We start from the raw sequence: 15,864 nt of genomic DNA, 5'->3' as shown, positions 1-15,864 counted from the left end.
AAACTGCTACTATTGCAGTTAATCCTTTAGCTCCTTCCTGCCAAAATACTGAGTCTTCCTCTCTGCCATTCTTCTAGCTTGCATTAAAAAACAAGCTTGCTTGAGGAAGTGGAAGATGCATTGGAAAACTCTGTACCTCTATTACTTCTAGTGCTAACTGAGGTAAACCAACTAAGCCCAAGCATGTGGTGTGTGACATTCTATACATATCTACCTGAAAAAAATTCTTGACATATTGAATGATGTGACTGTGGTTGTTTTAGATGTTACAGTGTGAGCTTGAAAGCTTGTCTGTCTCACCAACAGAAGTTGGTCCAATAAAAGATATTCCCTCACCCTCCCTTGTTTCTCTAATATCCTGGGACCAACACAGCGACAACAACATTGCAGACTATGGAATGTCTCCCAGCGGAGGTGAGGGAGTTGTATCAGCTGAGTCATTCGAAACTGGAATGAATGAATCACTCAAGATTACAGTGTAGGGAACAACCCTGCACTTTCAGGGGCATGAACTCAGTGACCCATAGTAGGTCTAGTCTATTTCTGAGTTCTATGATGCAGGGTAAATAGACTGACAGAAAGCTGCTAGAGATTTTAGCCAGGAATGTATTTTTTTGCAAATTTGATCCATACTGATTTCTTCTTCCCTGTTCATTTTGGAAGAAAGTAGTGTGAACTTCAGTCTACATGGGATTCAAAAATAAAGGTAGGCTGTAGTGAAGTATAAAATGGCCAGCTCACTGAAGATGGAGATCACTACTATGGGAGGTGTGAGAGGCATGAGAACACGTGGGATGCCTAGGATAAGTGAATGTAAATTAAATTTTTCTTTTGCATATATCCAACACTATTTGTCTTGATTTATTATCACACTACCAAACATCTAGGAACTTCTTTTTTTTAAAAATGCATACAATCATCACACTATGCAAACTTCCCTTCCTCCACTTATCAAATTATCAGACCTCCCTAAAGCCAGCTGTAAGAAAATCCATGTTTTTCTAAATAAGTTTGATGGACCTGCCCTGCCTGAATTATTTTTTTAAGTAGTGAAAAAATGAACCCAAGTTCAGCCCTGGCACAGGTAGGGGCAACTCCCACTGTAGTGAATGTAGGAACAAGAATATTGATCAAGTGCTTTACTCCCAGATACCTACTCCTGCATGACTAAAGCGCAGTCACATCCTTGGGAGTGGCTCTTTGGCATCCAGTACATCTCAGCAGCAGAAGGAACACAAAGATCTTTTAACTATACCCCTTTGGCTTCATTTCTTCTGTGGCCACATATGGCTCAGACAGTAGTTGCCATGAGACCATGATTGCTACAATGAGCAAAACAATATCTTGCGATTTTTATCTGCCTTGACAATCAAATACATAGACCCAGTGCCTGTGGGGTTTTTTATTTGCTTTGGGTAGTCAGGGCGTGCTCAGAACAGTTTTCTAGCACTAATGAAAATAAAGTGTGATCCCATTATCAATAAAGCAACCTGGCTTTTCACCTTATACCAAGGCCTTGATCCCGAAAGTCCATGTAAGGTGGGCAGTTAGGGCGACCAGACAGCACGTGTGAAAAATCGGGACGGGGGTGGGGGTAATAGGAGCCTATATGAGAAAAAGACCCAAAATCAGGACTGTCCCTATAAAATCAGGACATCTGGTCACCCTATGGGCAGTATGCAGTGCTAGACTATTGTCCTCTGGTGCAAATCTGAGAGACTGCTGTATAGGGCCATGAGAAAAGTTAATTAAAAGCTAAGACTTGTCCTTCCACAGAGAGTGTGTGAGTCTCTGCAGTTTGTGTGCCTGCTCTAATCCTTTCATGAATGCAGGAGTGAAAGAGAAAATAAATGGGGTGACGGGTTGAGGGTGAGAGAAATGGGCTTCAGTGTAATCTCCAGCATACAACTTGGCTCTGATCCTCTCTGTTGCTACTTGTGGGTGGGTTTTTTTTTATACACTATAGAAGGAAAAAGCACCTCTTTCAGCACCCTAGTACCTTTCCATAAATGAAACAGACACATGACAAATAGAAACACCTGCTTCCCCTTACCCTAAAACCAGAAAATAACTAATCCCAAATGAAGTTAAACCTAAACACTATTCCTAATGTGCCCCTTTCTCCCCATACAGCTGGCTCCAGCGATGATCATTGTAGTGTGTCCAGAAGGTCAAAAGATCTGGACTAGGTCAGACCCACACAAAAAGTACATTTAAAACCTGAGGACAAACCACCCTGGCACCAGCCTTCCACCATATCTGCCTCTCCTGATCTCAGATATGGCAGGATGGCACAGGGAGAGAGGAATTCTCTCAAGCAGGCAGGCTATGAGCTTTATAAGTCAAAACCAACCCTTTAAGCTCTAACCGGGAGTCCAACCAGGTCCTGGGGCAATGGCGGTGTGTGCTCCGAGCAAGATACACTGCTTAATGAGCAGGCTGTTGCATTCTGCTCTAGTTTTATTTTTCAGGTCCAGCCTCAGATAGAATGAAATAAGCTTGAGGTGACACAGGCATGGATCGGTAGTTGGATCCCAAAGCCCATCTCCAAATGAAATCAATACAACCTCCTGGCAAGACAGATGAATAAGAGCATTCATGGTTAGTGTTTGTATATGGTCACTTACCAACAGGTGGGAAATCCAGCACTACCTCAAGCTGGTAAGTTCTCGTTACCAAATGTGGGCGCACCCTTGCTAAAAGGGGCAGATATAATCCTCCTCATATTTTCTGGCTGCTCCGTCCAGCCTGAGCCTACCATCATCACTTCAGTTCTGTTTGGCTTGAACTTAACCCAACGATCTTTGATCTATATTCCAGTCTCAGTCTACACACTGGGTAGAACCTTCAATAGCACTGAACTGTCTGGGGAGATTCAGAGATATAAAACTAGGTGTTATCCGCAGGCTGACACACGACAGACCATGCTGCCTCACTAATCCTTCCACTGACCTTTATAGGCCATGAACATGAGAGGAAACAAAATGCAGTCGTGCAGAACCCCACATGCATGTCCTTAGAGAGGAGAAGCAATTGCTCCAACTCCCTTTTGGGAATTCTCAGCAAGGAAGAAACGAAGTTAGCTGAGAGCAGCCCTATCCACTCTTGGTACAGTCTGTAGGAAAATCAATACTGGAGTGGAGAGTGTGCTTATAAAACTTACAGCTGATCCCAAGCTGGGAGGGATGGCAAGCACTTTGGAGGACAGGATTAGAATTCAAAATGACCTTGACAAAGGAGAGAATTTGGTCAGAAATCAACATGCCGAAAGTCAATAAAGACAAATGCAAAGTACTACACTTAGGAAGGAAAAAAATCAAATGCACAAGTATAAAAGGGGGAACAACTGGCAAGGCAATAGTGCTGCTGAAGAGGATGTGGGGATTATAGTTGAGCACAAATGGAATATGAGCCACCAACGTGACACAGTTTTTAAAAAGGCTAATATGCTGGTATGTATTAACAGGTGTGTCCTATGTAAGACATGGCAGGTACTTGTCCTGCTCTATTTGGCATTGGTGAGGTCTCAGCTGAAGTGCTATGTCCAGTTCTGGGCATCACACTCTAGGAAAGATGTAGACAAATTTGAGATCATGAAGATGAGAGTTACAAAATGATAAAAGATTTAGAAAACTTGACCTATGAGGAAAGGTTAAAAAAAAACAACAAAAAATCCTGGGCATGTTTAGTCCTGAGACAGGAAAACTGAAGTGAGATTTGATAACAGCCTTGAAATATGTTAAGGGCTGCTCTAAAGAGGGGAGTGATAAATTGTTCTCCATGTCCACTAAAGATAGGACAAGAAATCATCAGCTCAGTCTGCAGTAAGGGAGATTGAGGTTGGATATCAGGAAAAGTTTTCTAACTATAAGGATAGTTAAGTACTGGAATAGGCTTCCAAGGGAGGTTGTAGAATCCCTGTCGCAGGAGGTTTTAAAGAACATGTTAGACAAATGCTTTTCAGGGATGGTCTAGTTATACTTGGTCCTGCCTCAGGGCAGGAGACTGGACTAGATGCCCACTCAAGGTCCCTTCCAGTCCTACACAGCTATGAATCACACCTAAATGATCAACAATGGTGAAGGGCAGGGGCGGCTCTAGCAATTGCACCGCCCCAAGCAGGGGGGCGCTCTAGCGGTCGCCAGTCCCGCGGCTCCGGTGGACCTCCTGCAGACATGCCTGCGGATGCTCCATCCGAGCCGCGGGACCAGAGCGGACCCTCCGCAGGCACGCCTGCAGGAGGTCCACCGGAGCCGCCTGCCGCCCTCCTGCTGGCATGCCGCCCCAAGCGCGCGCTTGGCGCACTGGAGTCTAGAGCCGGCCCTGCTGAAGGGAGCTCATTGGGGAAAAAGGCAACAGTGTGGTATAATGGACAGGGCAAAAAACTGGAATGCAAGGAAACTGGCTTCAAGTCCCACCTGTACCACTGCTTTGCTGCATGACCTTGGGCAAGTCACGTCCCTTCCTGTGCCTCAGTTTCCCTCAGCTGTAAAATGGGAATTATGATACTGGTTTCTGTAAAGCATTTTGAGATCTATGAATGAAAAACACCATAGCAGGGCTGAGTATTATTACGATAGCACTGAAATAGGTAGACAGGAGTAACAAAGTGGATGGGTAGCAGTGTATATCTCTTAATGCAGTATCACTTTCCTCTGTGTTCCCTGTCCTGTTCATCTCCTTTTACTTTGTGCTTCTAGATGCAGGATGCAGATACCTGTGCTGGGCAGGAGCAAGCTATACAGGGTTCTTAGTTGTTTTAAGAAATAAATTAACTAGTGCTTGGAATGAGAGGTGTATGCTGTGCAATAACAATTTCCGTCAGAGTCTTTACAAGTATAAATGTAGTGAAAATAACTGATATGGAGGATGTGACTGTGTAGAAGCTGCAAGATACTGTATCACCTAGCACCTTGTGTCAGTGTCAATTTATGTATGCAACTCACTTGAGAAAAAAATAAACACATGTAAAACAATCTTTTCATACTGATTTTGTAACACTGCCTTAAAAAGCTCTTAAGACACTACTTGAATTTATTTCCACTTACACAAGTGGACTGCTTCAACTTTTCCATTCCTGTGGAATAATTTTCCATGGGCCTCATCTCATGATTTGCACAGATTCATAGACTCAGAGACCCGAAGGGACCATTTTGGAAAAAAGACAAGTTGCCGTACTAAATAAGCCCATTGATTTATTAAGTCTGGTATCCTGCTGTTGTGTATTGTTCAGAGGAAAGTGAAAAAATAACCACAACACACCTACCTAGTTGTGCATTTTTGCATGCAGGTAAAAAAAAGAATCCTTCCTTTTCTCTAGAGCAATCAGTTTATGCCCTGATGCATGAGATTTTTTTTTATCTTTATCTCACCAAGCACAATTACAAATATTATTAATAATAAAATTATCCTGATCCTTTTGAAATCCGGCCACAGAATTTGACTCTGATCTCCTTGATTTTGGTTATGACATGATGAGACTGTGTGTGTGTGGGTACCTATATCTGGGTATAATGTCCCCTTTTTCCTTGGCCCATATAAGGTCAGGGAGCATTGAAGAGGTAGCACTTTTCAGACCCTATGTTGCTTTCTAATTAGTGGCCCCCTTTGGCTGATGGAAAAGGTAGTATTCCTGAGTTCTGGAAGGAGCTGTATCCCCAGTTCTCTTAGCCTATGGGAAGCTGTTGTGATGTAAAGTCTCAGAGGAAGGGAGTAGGAGGAGAGGTAAACGGCATCATAAAGGGCCTCGAGGGGAGGGGAGGAGGGAGAGATAGTGTGTGCATGTGGGGGGGGGTGTGTGTGTGCGCGCACACGTGTGCACACGTATGTGAAGGGGGAGGGGGGACAGACAGACTTTTTAACCAAACAAGGATCGTGTGTGTGGGGGGGGGGGGGGCAGAATGACTAAATAATTGCAGGGTTTAAAAAAAAAATAGTCCGATGGGTAAAGCTGCTTTGTCAGATAAGTCAGATTTTTTAAATTGGAAAACTCCCCAAAGACCAAGTTTAGTGTTGCTTATGCTTTCTTTACTTAAACGTTTTCCCAAATATTTGCATTTGAAATAAATTACAGGATGTTTGGCTTTCTGTAATTGATTCTAACACAAGAATTAGTGAACTAAAAGAAAAAGGCAAAAAAGTGTTATCTTTTCTGAAGGGGCTTAAAATGCTGTTGAAGGAAATCATTTGCCTATTCTCAATTTTTGTCCGATAGAACGAAAAACCCTAAGCAATAAAATCAGGGCCCAAGAAAAACATTTAGTTTGAAAAAAGGTTGAAAAATGTAGCTTTGGAAAGATCAGTGCTTACATGGGATTGTTCAACAAATTCCTGTTGTGTGAGGTTTGGCATATACTTTCTAAAAATATCAGCATCTGGGGAAGCCAGACAAAGCCCAGGTCTTGGACCAAACGAGGCATGCAGTGTGAATCTGTTAGTGATTATATCCATAATGAAATATGTGCCCAAATTTAGCAGTACAAACCCCCAATACAATATGAAAACACAGCATGTACAGTCCTTACCATAATATATAGCCAACGGAGAAGGTGCATACTGCAGCCAGTCCACAGCTCCTGCTGGGATACTGATGATGTGTTGTTCTCATCTCGATTAATATAAAGGGCAAAACTGTTGTATGCTAAGAAAAAAAGAAAACGCAACAGGAGAAAACCAGGTGATACAAATGATTCTCACTGCATTTCAACCCTTGTTCTACAACAGGAAACTTAATAGCAAAGACTTCTCAAGGGGAAAAAACAAAATTCAGAGGTAATCTCTTTATAGGGATGGAAAAAGACAAAACCATGAGCATATAAAGCCTATCAAATTTAAACCCTATTACTTAAATTGTCCTTTTTAATGCTTGATAGCTGAGAAGAATGTAGGAAAAAGTGAGCAGAACATACATTTTTGTTTTGCCTGACGGTTGCAGTGAAGCATCATTTTGTGATTAAGGGACAGGACCAGGAACTAGGGGAACTGGGTTATACTCTCAGGTCTGCTCCACAATTGCTACATGACCTTTGCCACATCACTTAGGTAAGGGGCAGGCAAACATTTTGGCCTGAGGGCTGCATCGGGTTTCCAAAATTGTATGGGGGATCGGTTAGTGGAAGCTGTGCCTCCCCAAACAGCCAGGTGTGGCCCGGCCCGGCCCCGCCCCCTATCTGACCCAGCCCCGCTTCTTGCCCCCTGATGGCCCACCTGGGACTCCTGCCCCATCTAACCCCCCTGTCCCCTGTCCCCTGACCACCCCTGGAACTCCTGCCTCTGACTGCCCCCCCTTCTCTTCTTCCTGACTGCCCCCTGGAGACCCCTGCCCCCATTCAATCCCCCTGTTCCCTGCCCTCTGACCACCTTGACCCCTATCCACACCCTTGCCCCCTGACCACCACCCCAAACTCCCCTGCTTCTATCAACCCTCCCTGCTCCTTGCCCCCTTACTGCACTGCCTGGAGCACCGGTGGCTGGCGGCACTACAACCATGCTGCCCAGAGCACCAGGACAGCCTGCCGTGCCGCTCGGCTGGAGCCAGTCATGCTGCCACGCAGCACAGAGCACCGGGTCAGGCTCCGGCTCTGCAGCTGTGCTGCCCCAGGCGCTCGCAGCCCTGCCACCCAGAGCATTGTGCTGAGAGCATTGTGCCAGCGGTGGAGCGAGCTGAGGCTGCAGGGGAGGGGCTGGGTGCTAGCCTCCTGGGGCAGGAGCTCAGGGGCCAGAGAGGAGGGTCCTGTGGGCTGGATGTGGCCCACAGGCCATAGTTTGCCCACCTCTGACTCGGGTCAAATGTGTCCATTATTTTCGGACACCCAACTTCAGACTCTGGTTGTTAGAGGCACAGAGCACTCACAACTCCAAGTGAATCAATGGAAGCTGCAAGTGTTTCGAACCTCTGAAACAGACCTGATGTGTCTCAATTTGGGGATCCAAAAATAGGGGTAAAATTAGGGATAATTACCTTTCTTACAGAGGTGTCGTGAGTCTTAACTCATTAATCTTGGTAACATTAATTGATATCCTCAGATAAAAGGCATCAAGGCTAGTGTTCTAACAATGCCTATATAGCACCTGCCCATGTTTAGAAGGGACAGTCTTTATTTTATCATTCCACTTTCTAGTTTTCCTGAACTGCACCTTCTAAAATGATCTCCTCATCCAATTAATATCAGCAGAGTGAAAAAGGGTGTCCTCTCCCTATCCGCAAGCTATACATAACTTGATGTATAGATTTCAAAATGTTAGCAGGTATGAACATGTACAGAAATGAGGAGCAAATCCATCTCAAAATAAAGTTTTGGATTAAACTTTCATTTTTGAACATACAGCTCAGGCAGAAGTACTGGTGACCTACTGGTGACTCCAGCAGCATACATGGCATTGCAGACCTGCCGTGGGTCTGTACAGCGAGCTCCCACTGAGTTGAAGGAGAGGTCTACAGGTGTCAGGATTGCAGGAGCAGTCTAAATCATAAACCAGTTTCAATCCTTTCTTAATACTGGCTTAGGAATAAGACAAGAATGTTGTTGCTTATGGCCAAATTCTGCCCGCAGAGGTGCATGTGCAGCCCTCATTTGTTGACCTCGGCGGAAGCTGCAGATTGAGGGCTGAATTTGGAATTTAATAATTACACTGTGAATGCCTTAAAACGTTAATCAGTATTATGGTGGAAGGGACAGAGAAGCTAAAAATATCTTTGTGGGGATAACAGGCCTTAATGAGATAAAACAGAACAGCCTTTTGTAGACCTGCTCTTCTTTAACAACTTTAAAAAAAACTATTTAGATGGGAAAGACTAAGACAGTGGAAATTTCTCTGGCTCACAGATGTAACATAATCTGGATTGGATAAGCGTTCTGATTTTCAATACACTAGTAATTAATGACTGGCATTTAGAGAATGTCAGGTGGATAATATAGCAGTTAGGGGAGCTTTCAATTTCTTCATCTTTTAACAGCTTGTTCCGCCCCCATTCCTTTAAACAATATAAATCAGCACCAAGGGAATGCATGTATGTTTTACACGTGGTCTATTATAGTTGCGCCCACTACTATCTTAAGGTCTATTAACTGTGCAAAACCTTCAGAGTGCACTGACAGGGGTTGGCAGCAAACCAACTCTGAAATGTTCACTTGGAGGTTTGGGGTCTGAAACCCTTTAGATTCTGGTATCCAGCTTTATATGCCTGGCCTAATGTGGTGTAGCTGAAGCTGTGTAAACAACACCAGCCCAGGCTCAATAATCTATTTAGGAACCAGGGGTCAGTAAATATGTTAGCCTCCAAAACCCCTTGATTCTGTGCAGGTTATCAGTTCTTTCTGATCTGTTCGCCAAGTCTTAATTACCCATCATAAACCTGATTTAATGTATTATTGTTGATTATTTGTATTATTGTAGCACTTAGGAGCCCCAGTCATGGACCAGGACCCCATTGTGATAGATGATGTACAAATAAAACAAAAAGACAGTCCCTGCCCCCAAAGAGCTTACAACCTAAGCCTAAGATGTGAGACAACAAGTGGATAGAGACAGATGGGAGAGACTAAGGAAGCAACGAGTCAATATCTGTCAGCACGCTAAGCTGTAGTGTCAGCACACCAGCAGCCTAATTGTTGTCAAGTTTTTTTGTGGACCTCACAGCAAAGTAGAGTTTTAAGGAGGGGTTTGAAGGTGGATCATGAGGAAGTTTTGTGGATGCTTATGGGAGCATCTCCCAAGCGTGAGGGGCAGCATGGGAGAAAGCACTTGCCCCATTTTGCCAGAGATTAATGTTTATTTGACACCAGGTAATAACAGTATGACACACAGGAATGTTGAACAAACTGATCTTTAGTTCTGAGCCCTAGCTAAGAGACAAGGGTTAGTATTACATCAGTTTAATAACTATCACATGGCAGATGTCATTATGCCCCAGTTCCAGTGGCTACTGCTCCAGGTCTTCAGGATGGTCCTTAATTTTGAGGTACACAAATAAAAAAGGTCAGCGGAACTTCATTTTTTCCCCTTGCACAGAGACGTATGGCTCTGCAGCTCGTCTGTGCCTTAGTCATCTCTCATTTTGACTCTACTCTTTGGGCCTGTCTACACAGCAGGGAAAAACCCATGGCTGAAACTCAGGCTCACAGGGTTTGGGCTGCGGGGCTGTTTCATTACTGTGTAAACTTCCGGGCTCAGGCTGTACCCTGGGTTCTAGGACCCTGTGCAGTGGGAGGGTCCCAGAGATAAGGCTCCAGCTCAAGCCCAGAAGTCTACACAACAATGAAACAGCCCTGCAGCCTGAGCCCTGCAAGCCCTAGTTGGTAGGCCTGGGCCAGCCCCAGGTTTTTCTTTGCTGTGTAGACATACCCTTTGAATCTGCGCATTGACTCTCTCTCACTTTCTAAATCAAGTTAAATCTTGTGGCCCTCAGCTTTCCACACTTGTCTGCACCTCTGTCCCCATTTCTTCTTATTCCCCCTCTTGCTCTGCCACTCCCTGCCACCTTATTGCTCCATTTTGTATGCTGCTCCCACTTTTGGACTTTCTGCCATGCTGCCCTTCTCAGCTGTGACTCATTCTCTCACCTTGTCAGACAGGCAATCATCCTGACCTTCATTCAAATCATTCTTTAAAACACACTTCAGCTAAGCCTACCACCTCAGCTAGAAGTATTGTGGTTCACACCTTAAAGTGCAGTGCCAACTACTCTGGACATTAATGTAGCTGTATTGTTTTGCACTTCTCTCTATTTCACTCTAGTTTTAATCTAGTGGGACCATGTCTATCACTGTGTTTTGTACAGCTCACAGCACTCTGTTGCCATTTAAACAAATAATAAGTAGCTAAACAGTTTGGCAAACTTTAGAAGGAATGTCCAGCTTCTGGGCTGAAAACTTGTGTCTATCAGCTCTCGATCCAATGCAAATTAAAATGATCAGACTGTAAACCTAAAAAAAAATAAAGAGTTTACCACAAAAATGATAGCATACCCTAAAGAGTGGTGTGCCCTGAAAAATGGCTATGTAAAAAGTAATGGCACACTTTTACTCAACAGATCTATTTCTTTTGCATAAATAATAAATAAAAAGCATTTTCTACTTTTTTATCCCTGCTAACTCTGAAGAGCTGGCACTGCTCTCTGTGGGAGAGTGAGCTACAGGTTTTATTCCATCTTGTGCATCAGAGTTCTCCCCTAAGGCCTGATTTACACTTAAAATTGGATCGACTTAACTGTCATTCAGGGCTGTGAAAAATTTCTCACCCTTAGGGCTATAGTTAGGTTAACCTAATCCCTTAGGTTGCTGGAAAAATTCTTCCATTGACCTCTCAGAGAGATGGATTAATTACATCAATGGAAAAACCCCTTCCATCTGTGTAGGAAGTGTCTACACTATCGCCTACAGCATCACAGCTGCTTCGCCATAGTCTTGCCACTGCAGGGCCGCCCAGAGGGGGAGGGGGGCAAGTGGGGCAATTTGCCCCAGGCCCCCCGGGCCGCTCCGGGTTTTCGGCAGCACTTCGGTGCAGCGGAAGACTTGGAGTGAGTGAAGGACCTGCTGATGAAGTGCTGTCAAAGCCTCGGAGCACCGCCCGGTGAGTACAAGCGCTGCAAGCGGCGGGGGAAAAAAAAAAGCCACGATCGGCGGCACTTAGGCTGCTCTACCGCCCCCGCTTCATTCTTCAGCAGCAATTCACCAAAGACCCAGCCCAGCCCCAGGTCCCCTGAATCCTCTGGGCGGCCCTGTGCCACTGTAGTGTAAAAATGCCCTACGTTTCAATCAGTTACACCCATGCAAACCTACTGAAGGCAAAGAGGTTGCACAGGTGTCACTGAGGGTATAATTCAAAGAGAGTGGGGTTGCACAGATGTAACTAAGGGCAATTTGGCCTGCATGACCTTTACTACTGGAAACAATGCAGAGAAAGCAAAACCTCAACTGTCAGAGCCCAGGCTGAGTTTGCAGGTCATCTTACATACAGAAATCACTGATGGATATTAAACACCGAACCTCCCAACCTCACTGTCTTTTAAAAAGACTGACTTTTTAGCATGGCTATGTGAGCACATACTGCAATAGTTTTCCCATACAGCTGCAAGGCGGAGCAATTCCCCAACCACTGTACTCGCTTCTGAGAGAGACTGAGCTATACTGAGACGTATGCTCAAAATGCACATTCATTACTGCCTTTTTAAAGGATATTTTTAAAAAATTCTCCCCATCCCCCTCATGGGGTTTGGAGTGTGTGTGTGTACATATGACCCTAGTGAAATTTTAGACTGAAAAAATCATATTACAAATAGGCACATCTGTACTGTCAGCCCAGCAAATTTAGACTTGATGTACTATACTTTCCATTTTTAGTTATATATTGCTACAGGTATTCAGAAGAAAAGGTTTTATGCAAATCACATACATTAAGAATGACTCTGTAATAGATTTTTTAAAAAAATTAAATGCTCCAGTGTTGAAAACCTGATTACATTTTGCCTTCCCACCAGTAAGTACTGCTTTAACACTATTTTCATCAGTACCTTGCTTAGCTTCCCACCCCCTACCCAAAATTGTGTTTTAAAATGAATTGTAGGTAGTTTAAAAAAAGGTACTGGCTGAATTGTCAGACCTGTATATTAACATCTTCTTTCCTCAGGGCAGGTAATGTAAAGTGGTAATGTAACCTTCCTCACTAATCTGATCCAATCCCAATCCTGACCTGAAATGATCACTTGGAATCACTCTAGGAGTGAGAAGTTGGTTCACTTCAACAGTCCATTTGTGCCTCTGAGATGCTCAGTAAGGGTGTGTAAGGGGTGACTGCCACCCAAGCAGCCCCTCCTGGCCAGAAGTCACTCCCCAGGCATCCTGCCTCAATTTCTCTCACTGGACTCCTTAAAACTCCAGATCACAATCCAGAGTTAGTTAAAACACTCCCCTTTCTTGGGTCCAATATATTTAATCATCCTGTACAAACTGGTCCTTCAGGTCTCAATCCCAGTTCAGCATCTCTCTCTCTCTCTCTCTCCTCCCCCTTGGTAAGGGGTTCCCAAATCTCCTTCATAAAGAAGAATCTCAGTTCACCATCTTCCAGGCTTTACCTGGCTGGAGTTCAGCCTTCAGGCACTGACTTCCAAACTCCCCTGGTCACAGGCTCTTTCTACTGCCTTAGCAGGCTACTCCCAATCCTCCTAGCTGAGGCAACTCCCCTTGTCTTAGGTCTTTCATGCAGAAGCTTTTCCTGATTCCCTGCAGTCTCTGACACAGCTTCTTGAGCCCCCCTACTTTGTGGAGGCTTTTATAGGGGAATCAGCTGTCTCCCATTAGGACCCATCAAAGCAGTTAATTCAGCACAGGTGGGCTTGAGAGGTCCTTCAGTAAATCAGGGTTGGCTGGCCCCAGGCCTCCAGCCCTTTAGGACAAGCCACCCTGTTATAACCCCCCTTAGAACCTTGCCCATCCCAGGGAAAGTTCTACCTCTGGGGATACTCTTCCCCTGTCCCCCCCCCTCCCCAAGAGTGGCCAGGTCCCATGCACCCTGACAAGGAACTTGAGCTACCTACGTTTCCCTTGTTTTTCCCAAGGCTCACTGTTTGGGTGCCCCACCTCCTTGCACGTGTTATCTGGGTTCTGACTTCATCCCCCTGGAACACAGTTTGGGTTCCCAGAGCCTTGCCCACCCCAGTGCAAGCTTTCTGCCATACCTTGCAAGGGACCTCACAAAACTGGGTGACTGGGCAACAAAATGGCAGATGAAATTCAATGTTGATAAATGCAAAGTAATGCACACTGGAAAACATAATCCCAGCAATACATATCAAATGATGGGTTCTAAATTAGCTGTTACCGCTCAAGAAAGAGATCTTGGAAACATTGTGGGTAGTTCTCTGAAAACATCTACTCAATGTGCAGCAGCAGTCAAGAAAGCAAACAGAACATTAGGAACCATTGGGAAAGGGATCAATAATAAGACAAACTACAATGCTACGATATAAATCCATGGTAAGCCCACAATTTGAATACTGTGTGCAGTTCTGGTTGTCCCATCACAAAAAAGATACATTAGAATTGGAAAAGGTACCGAGAAGGGCACCAAAAATTATTAAGAGTAGGGAACAGCTTCCATATGAGGAGAGATTAAAAGACTGGAACTTTTCAGACTGGGGGGGCTATGACAGAGGTCTTAAAATTATGAATGGTGTGGAGAAAGTGAATAAGGAAGTGTTATTTACGCCTTCTCAGAACACAAGAGCCAGGGGTCATCCAATGAAATTATTAGGCAGCAGGTTTAAAACAAACAAAAGAAAGCACTTCTTCACACAATGCACAGTCAACCTGGGGAATTAGATAAATTCATGGAGGACAGGTCCATCAATGGCTATTAGTCAAAATGGTCAGGAATGCATCCCCACGCTCTGGGTGTCCCTAAGCCTCTGACTGTCAGAAGCTGGGAGTGGATGACAGGGGGTAGATAACTTGACGATTGCCTGTTCTGTTCTTTCCCTCTGATGCACCTGGCATTGGCCAAAGTTGGAAGACAGGACACTGTGCTAGATGTACCATTGATCTGATCCAGTATGGCTGTTCTTATGTTTTTCCTTCCTTTGCTGCTTGCCAGTCTGCTTCTGAGATGCAAGCTCTCCAGCTCCCCATCCAGTTTGCTCAACATAATGAGTGAGTTCTCTCTCTTCTACAGTTGCCTGATGAACCCTGTCTAACTTGTCCTGCTGCCTCAGGGCCTGCTGCCGGACCTCCTCCGTAACAGCTAGCTCCTGCCAGTACTTCTCCCCTAAAGAGGTCAGGCTTTCTATATTCCCTCTGCACATCTTGGCAGCCGTAAGAGCTGCTCTCATGACTGCAACATTCACTTTTGCTGCAGCCTCAGTGGTCTCCCAAACACTAATCCGACCATGCCGCTCTCTGGGCATCTCGATGCTTTGATCACATTTCCTCATGGCTATTCTGGCTATCACTGTGGATATCACTACTCCACTTGTTTTCCAGGGCTGATACACTGCTGTGAACATACCACAGACTGCTTCCCCCTTTAGCTCTCTCTCTTTGACACTCTCTTGGTCTGTTGGGCTTTTCCCTTCCCTTCCACCCCATTATCCAAGGTACAAACTCTTTTAATGTGCCCGATCTCTCCATATCAAACACTTGGGCAGATGGGTCCCTGCCCTCTCATGTTTCTGTTTCTTTCTTATTCATCCCCCACTAAAGTACTCATACTGCTTCTTGGGGCACTCAAATCTTCTGTGCCCCAGTCTTCCACACTGGAAACACACTGAGATCACTGTTTTGCAGGTGGCAGTGGTCTTCCTGCCAGCACTGTTGGGTCCCAAAGCCCACTGTGTGACCCATTGCAATTTCTGCCGCTGCTTCTGCAGAACTGCCTGCATCCACTGCTGCTGTTCAGCCAAGCAGCTTCTTCCATTTTGCTTTCTGCCGCTGCACTGTCACCTTCCTTGGTTGAAGGTCCTTGTCAATTCTGCCAACTACATCCGTTGTAACAGGGTAACTGCCACTCATGCACCCCTTCATGGCCTGGGCTTGCTCTGCTTCAGTTTCCCACCTCAAAAACTCCAGATCACAGTCTGAAGTTAGTTAAAACACTCCCTTTCTAGAGTCCAATTTATTTAACCTTCAGGCACACAACTCTGGCCGCAACTCTGTCAGGGTTCTGAGGTGGGACTTAGGGATCGAGCAGCTTGAGGTCAGATTTTCAGGCCAAGATCAGTACCAGAGGTCAGAGTTGTGTCAAGGTTCTGGATCCAGAGCAAGTGTCAGAGCCCAAGTCAATGCTGGGAATTAAGGAAAGGAGAAGCAGAGTCAGTTGCGGCAGCTCACTAGGGATCCGTGTTGTTGCCTGGATGCTTCCTGGTATGCCCCA

The 15,864-nt window shown here is 45.0% G+C and overlaps 1 protein-coding gene across 2 annotated transcripts in view; it reads right to left on the bottom strand.

Moving 5' to 3' along the window:
• Positions 1-15,864, bottom strand: part of AIG1 (androgen induced 1) — a 193,478-nt gene that overhangs the window by 14,701 nt on the left and 162,913 nt on the right. For both annotated transcript variants that reach the window (XM_045010950.1, XM_045010954.1), the window contains one exon: positions 6,525-6,640. In XM_045010950.1, the coding sequence (XP_044866885.1) occupies positions 6,525-6,640 (116 nt within the window). The remainder of the gene's footprint in view (positions 1-6,524; positions 6,641-15,864) is intronic.

This window comes from Mauremys mutica, chromosome 3 (genome assembly GCF_020497125.1).
Source record: "Mauremys mutica isolate MM-2020 ecotype Southern chromosome 3, ASM2049712v1, whole genome shotgun sequence".
Lineage (NCBI taxonomy): Eukaryota > Metazoa > Chordata > Testudines > Geoemydidae > Mauremys > Mauremys mutica.
Note: the sequence above shows the minus strand (reverse complement) of the source record. Positions and strands in the feature narration are given on the sequence as shown.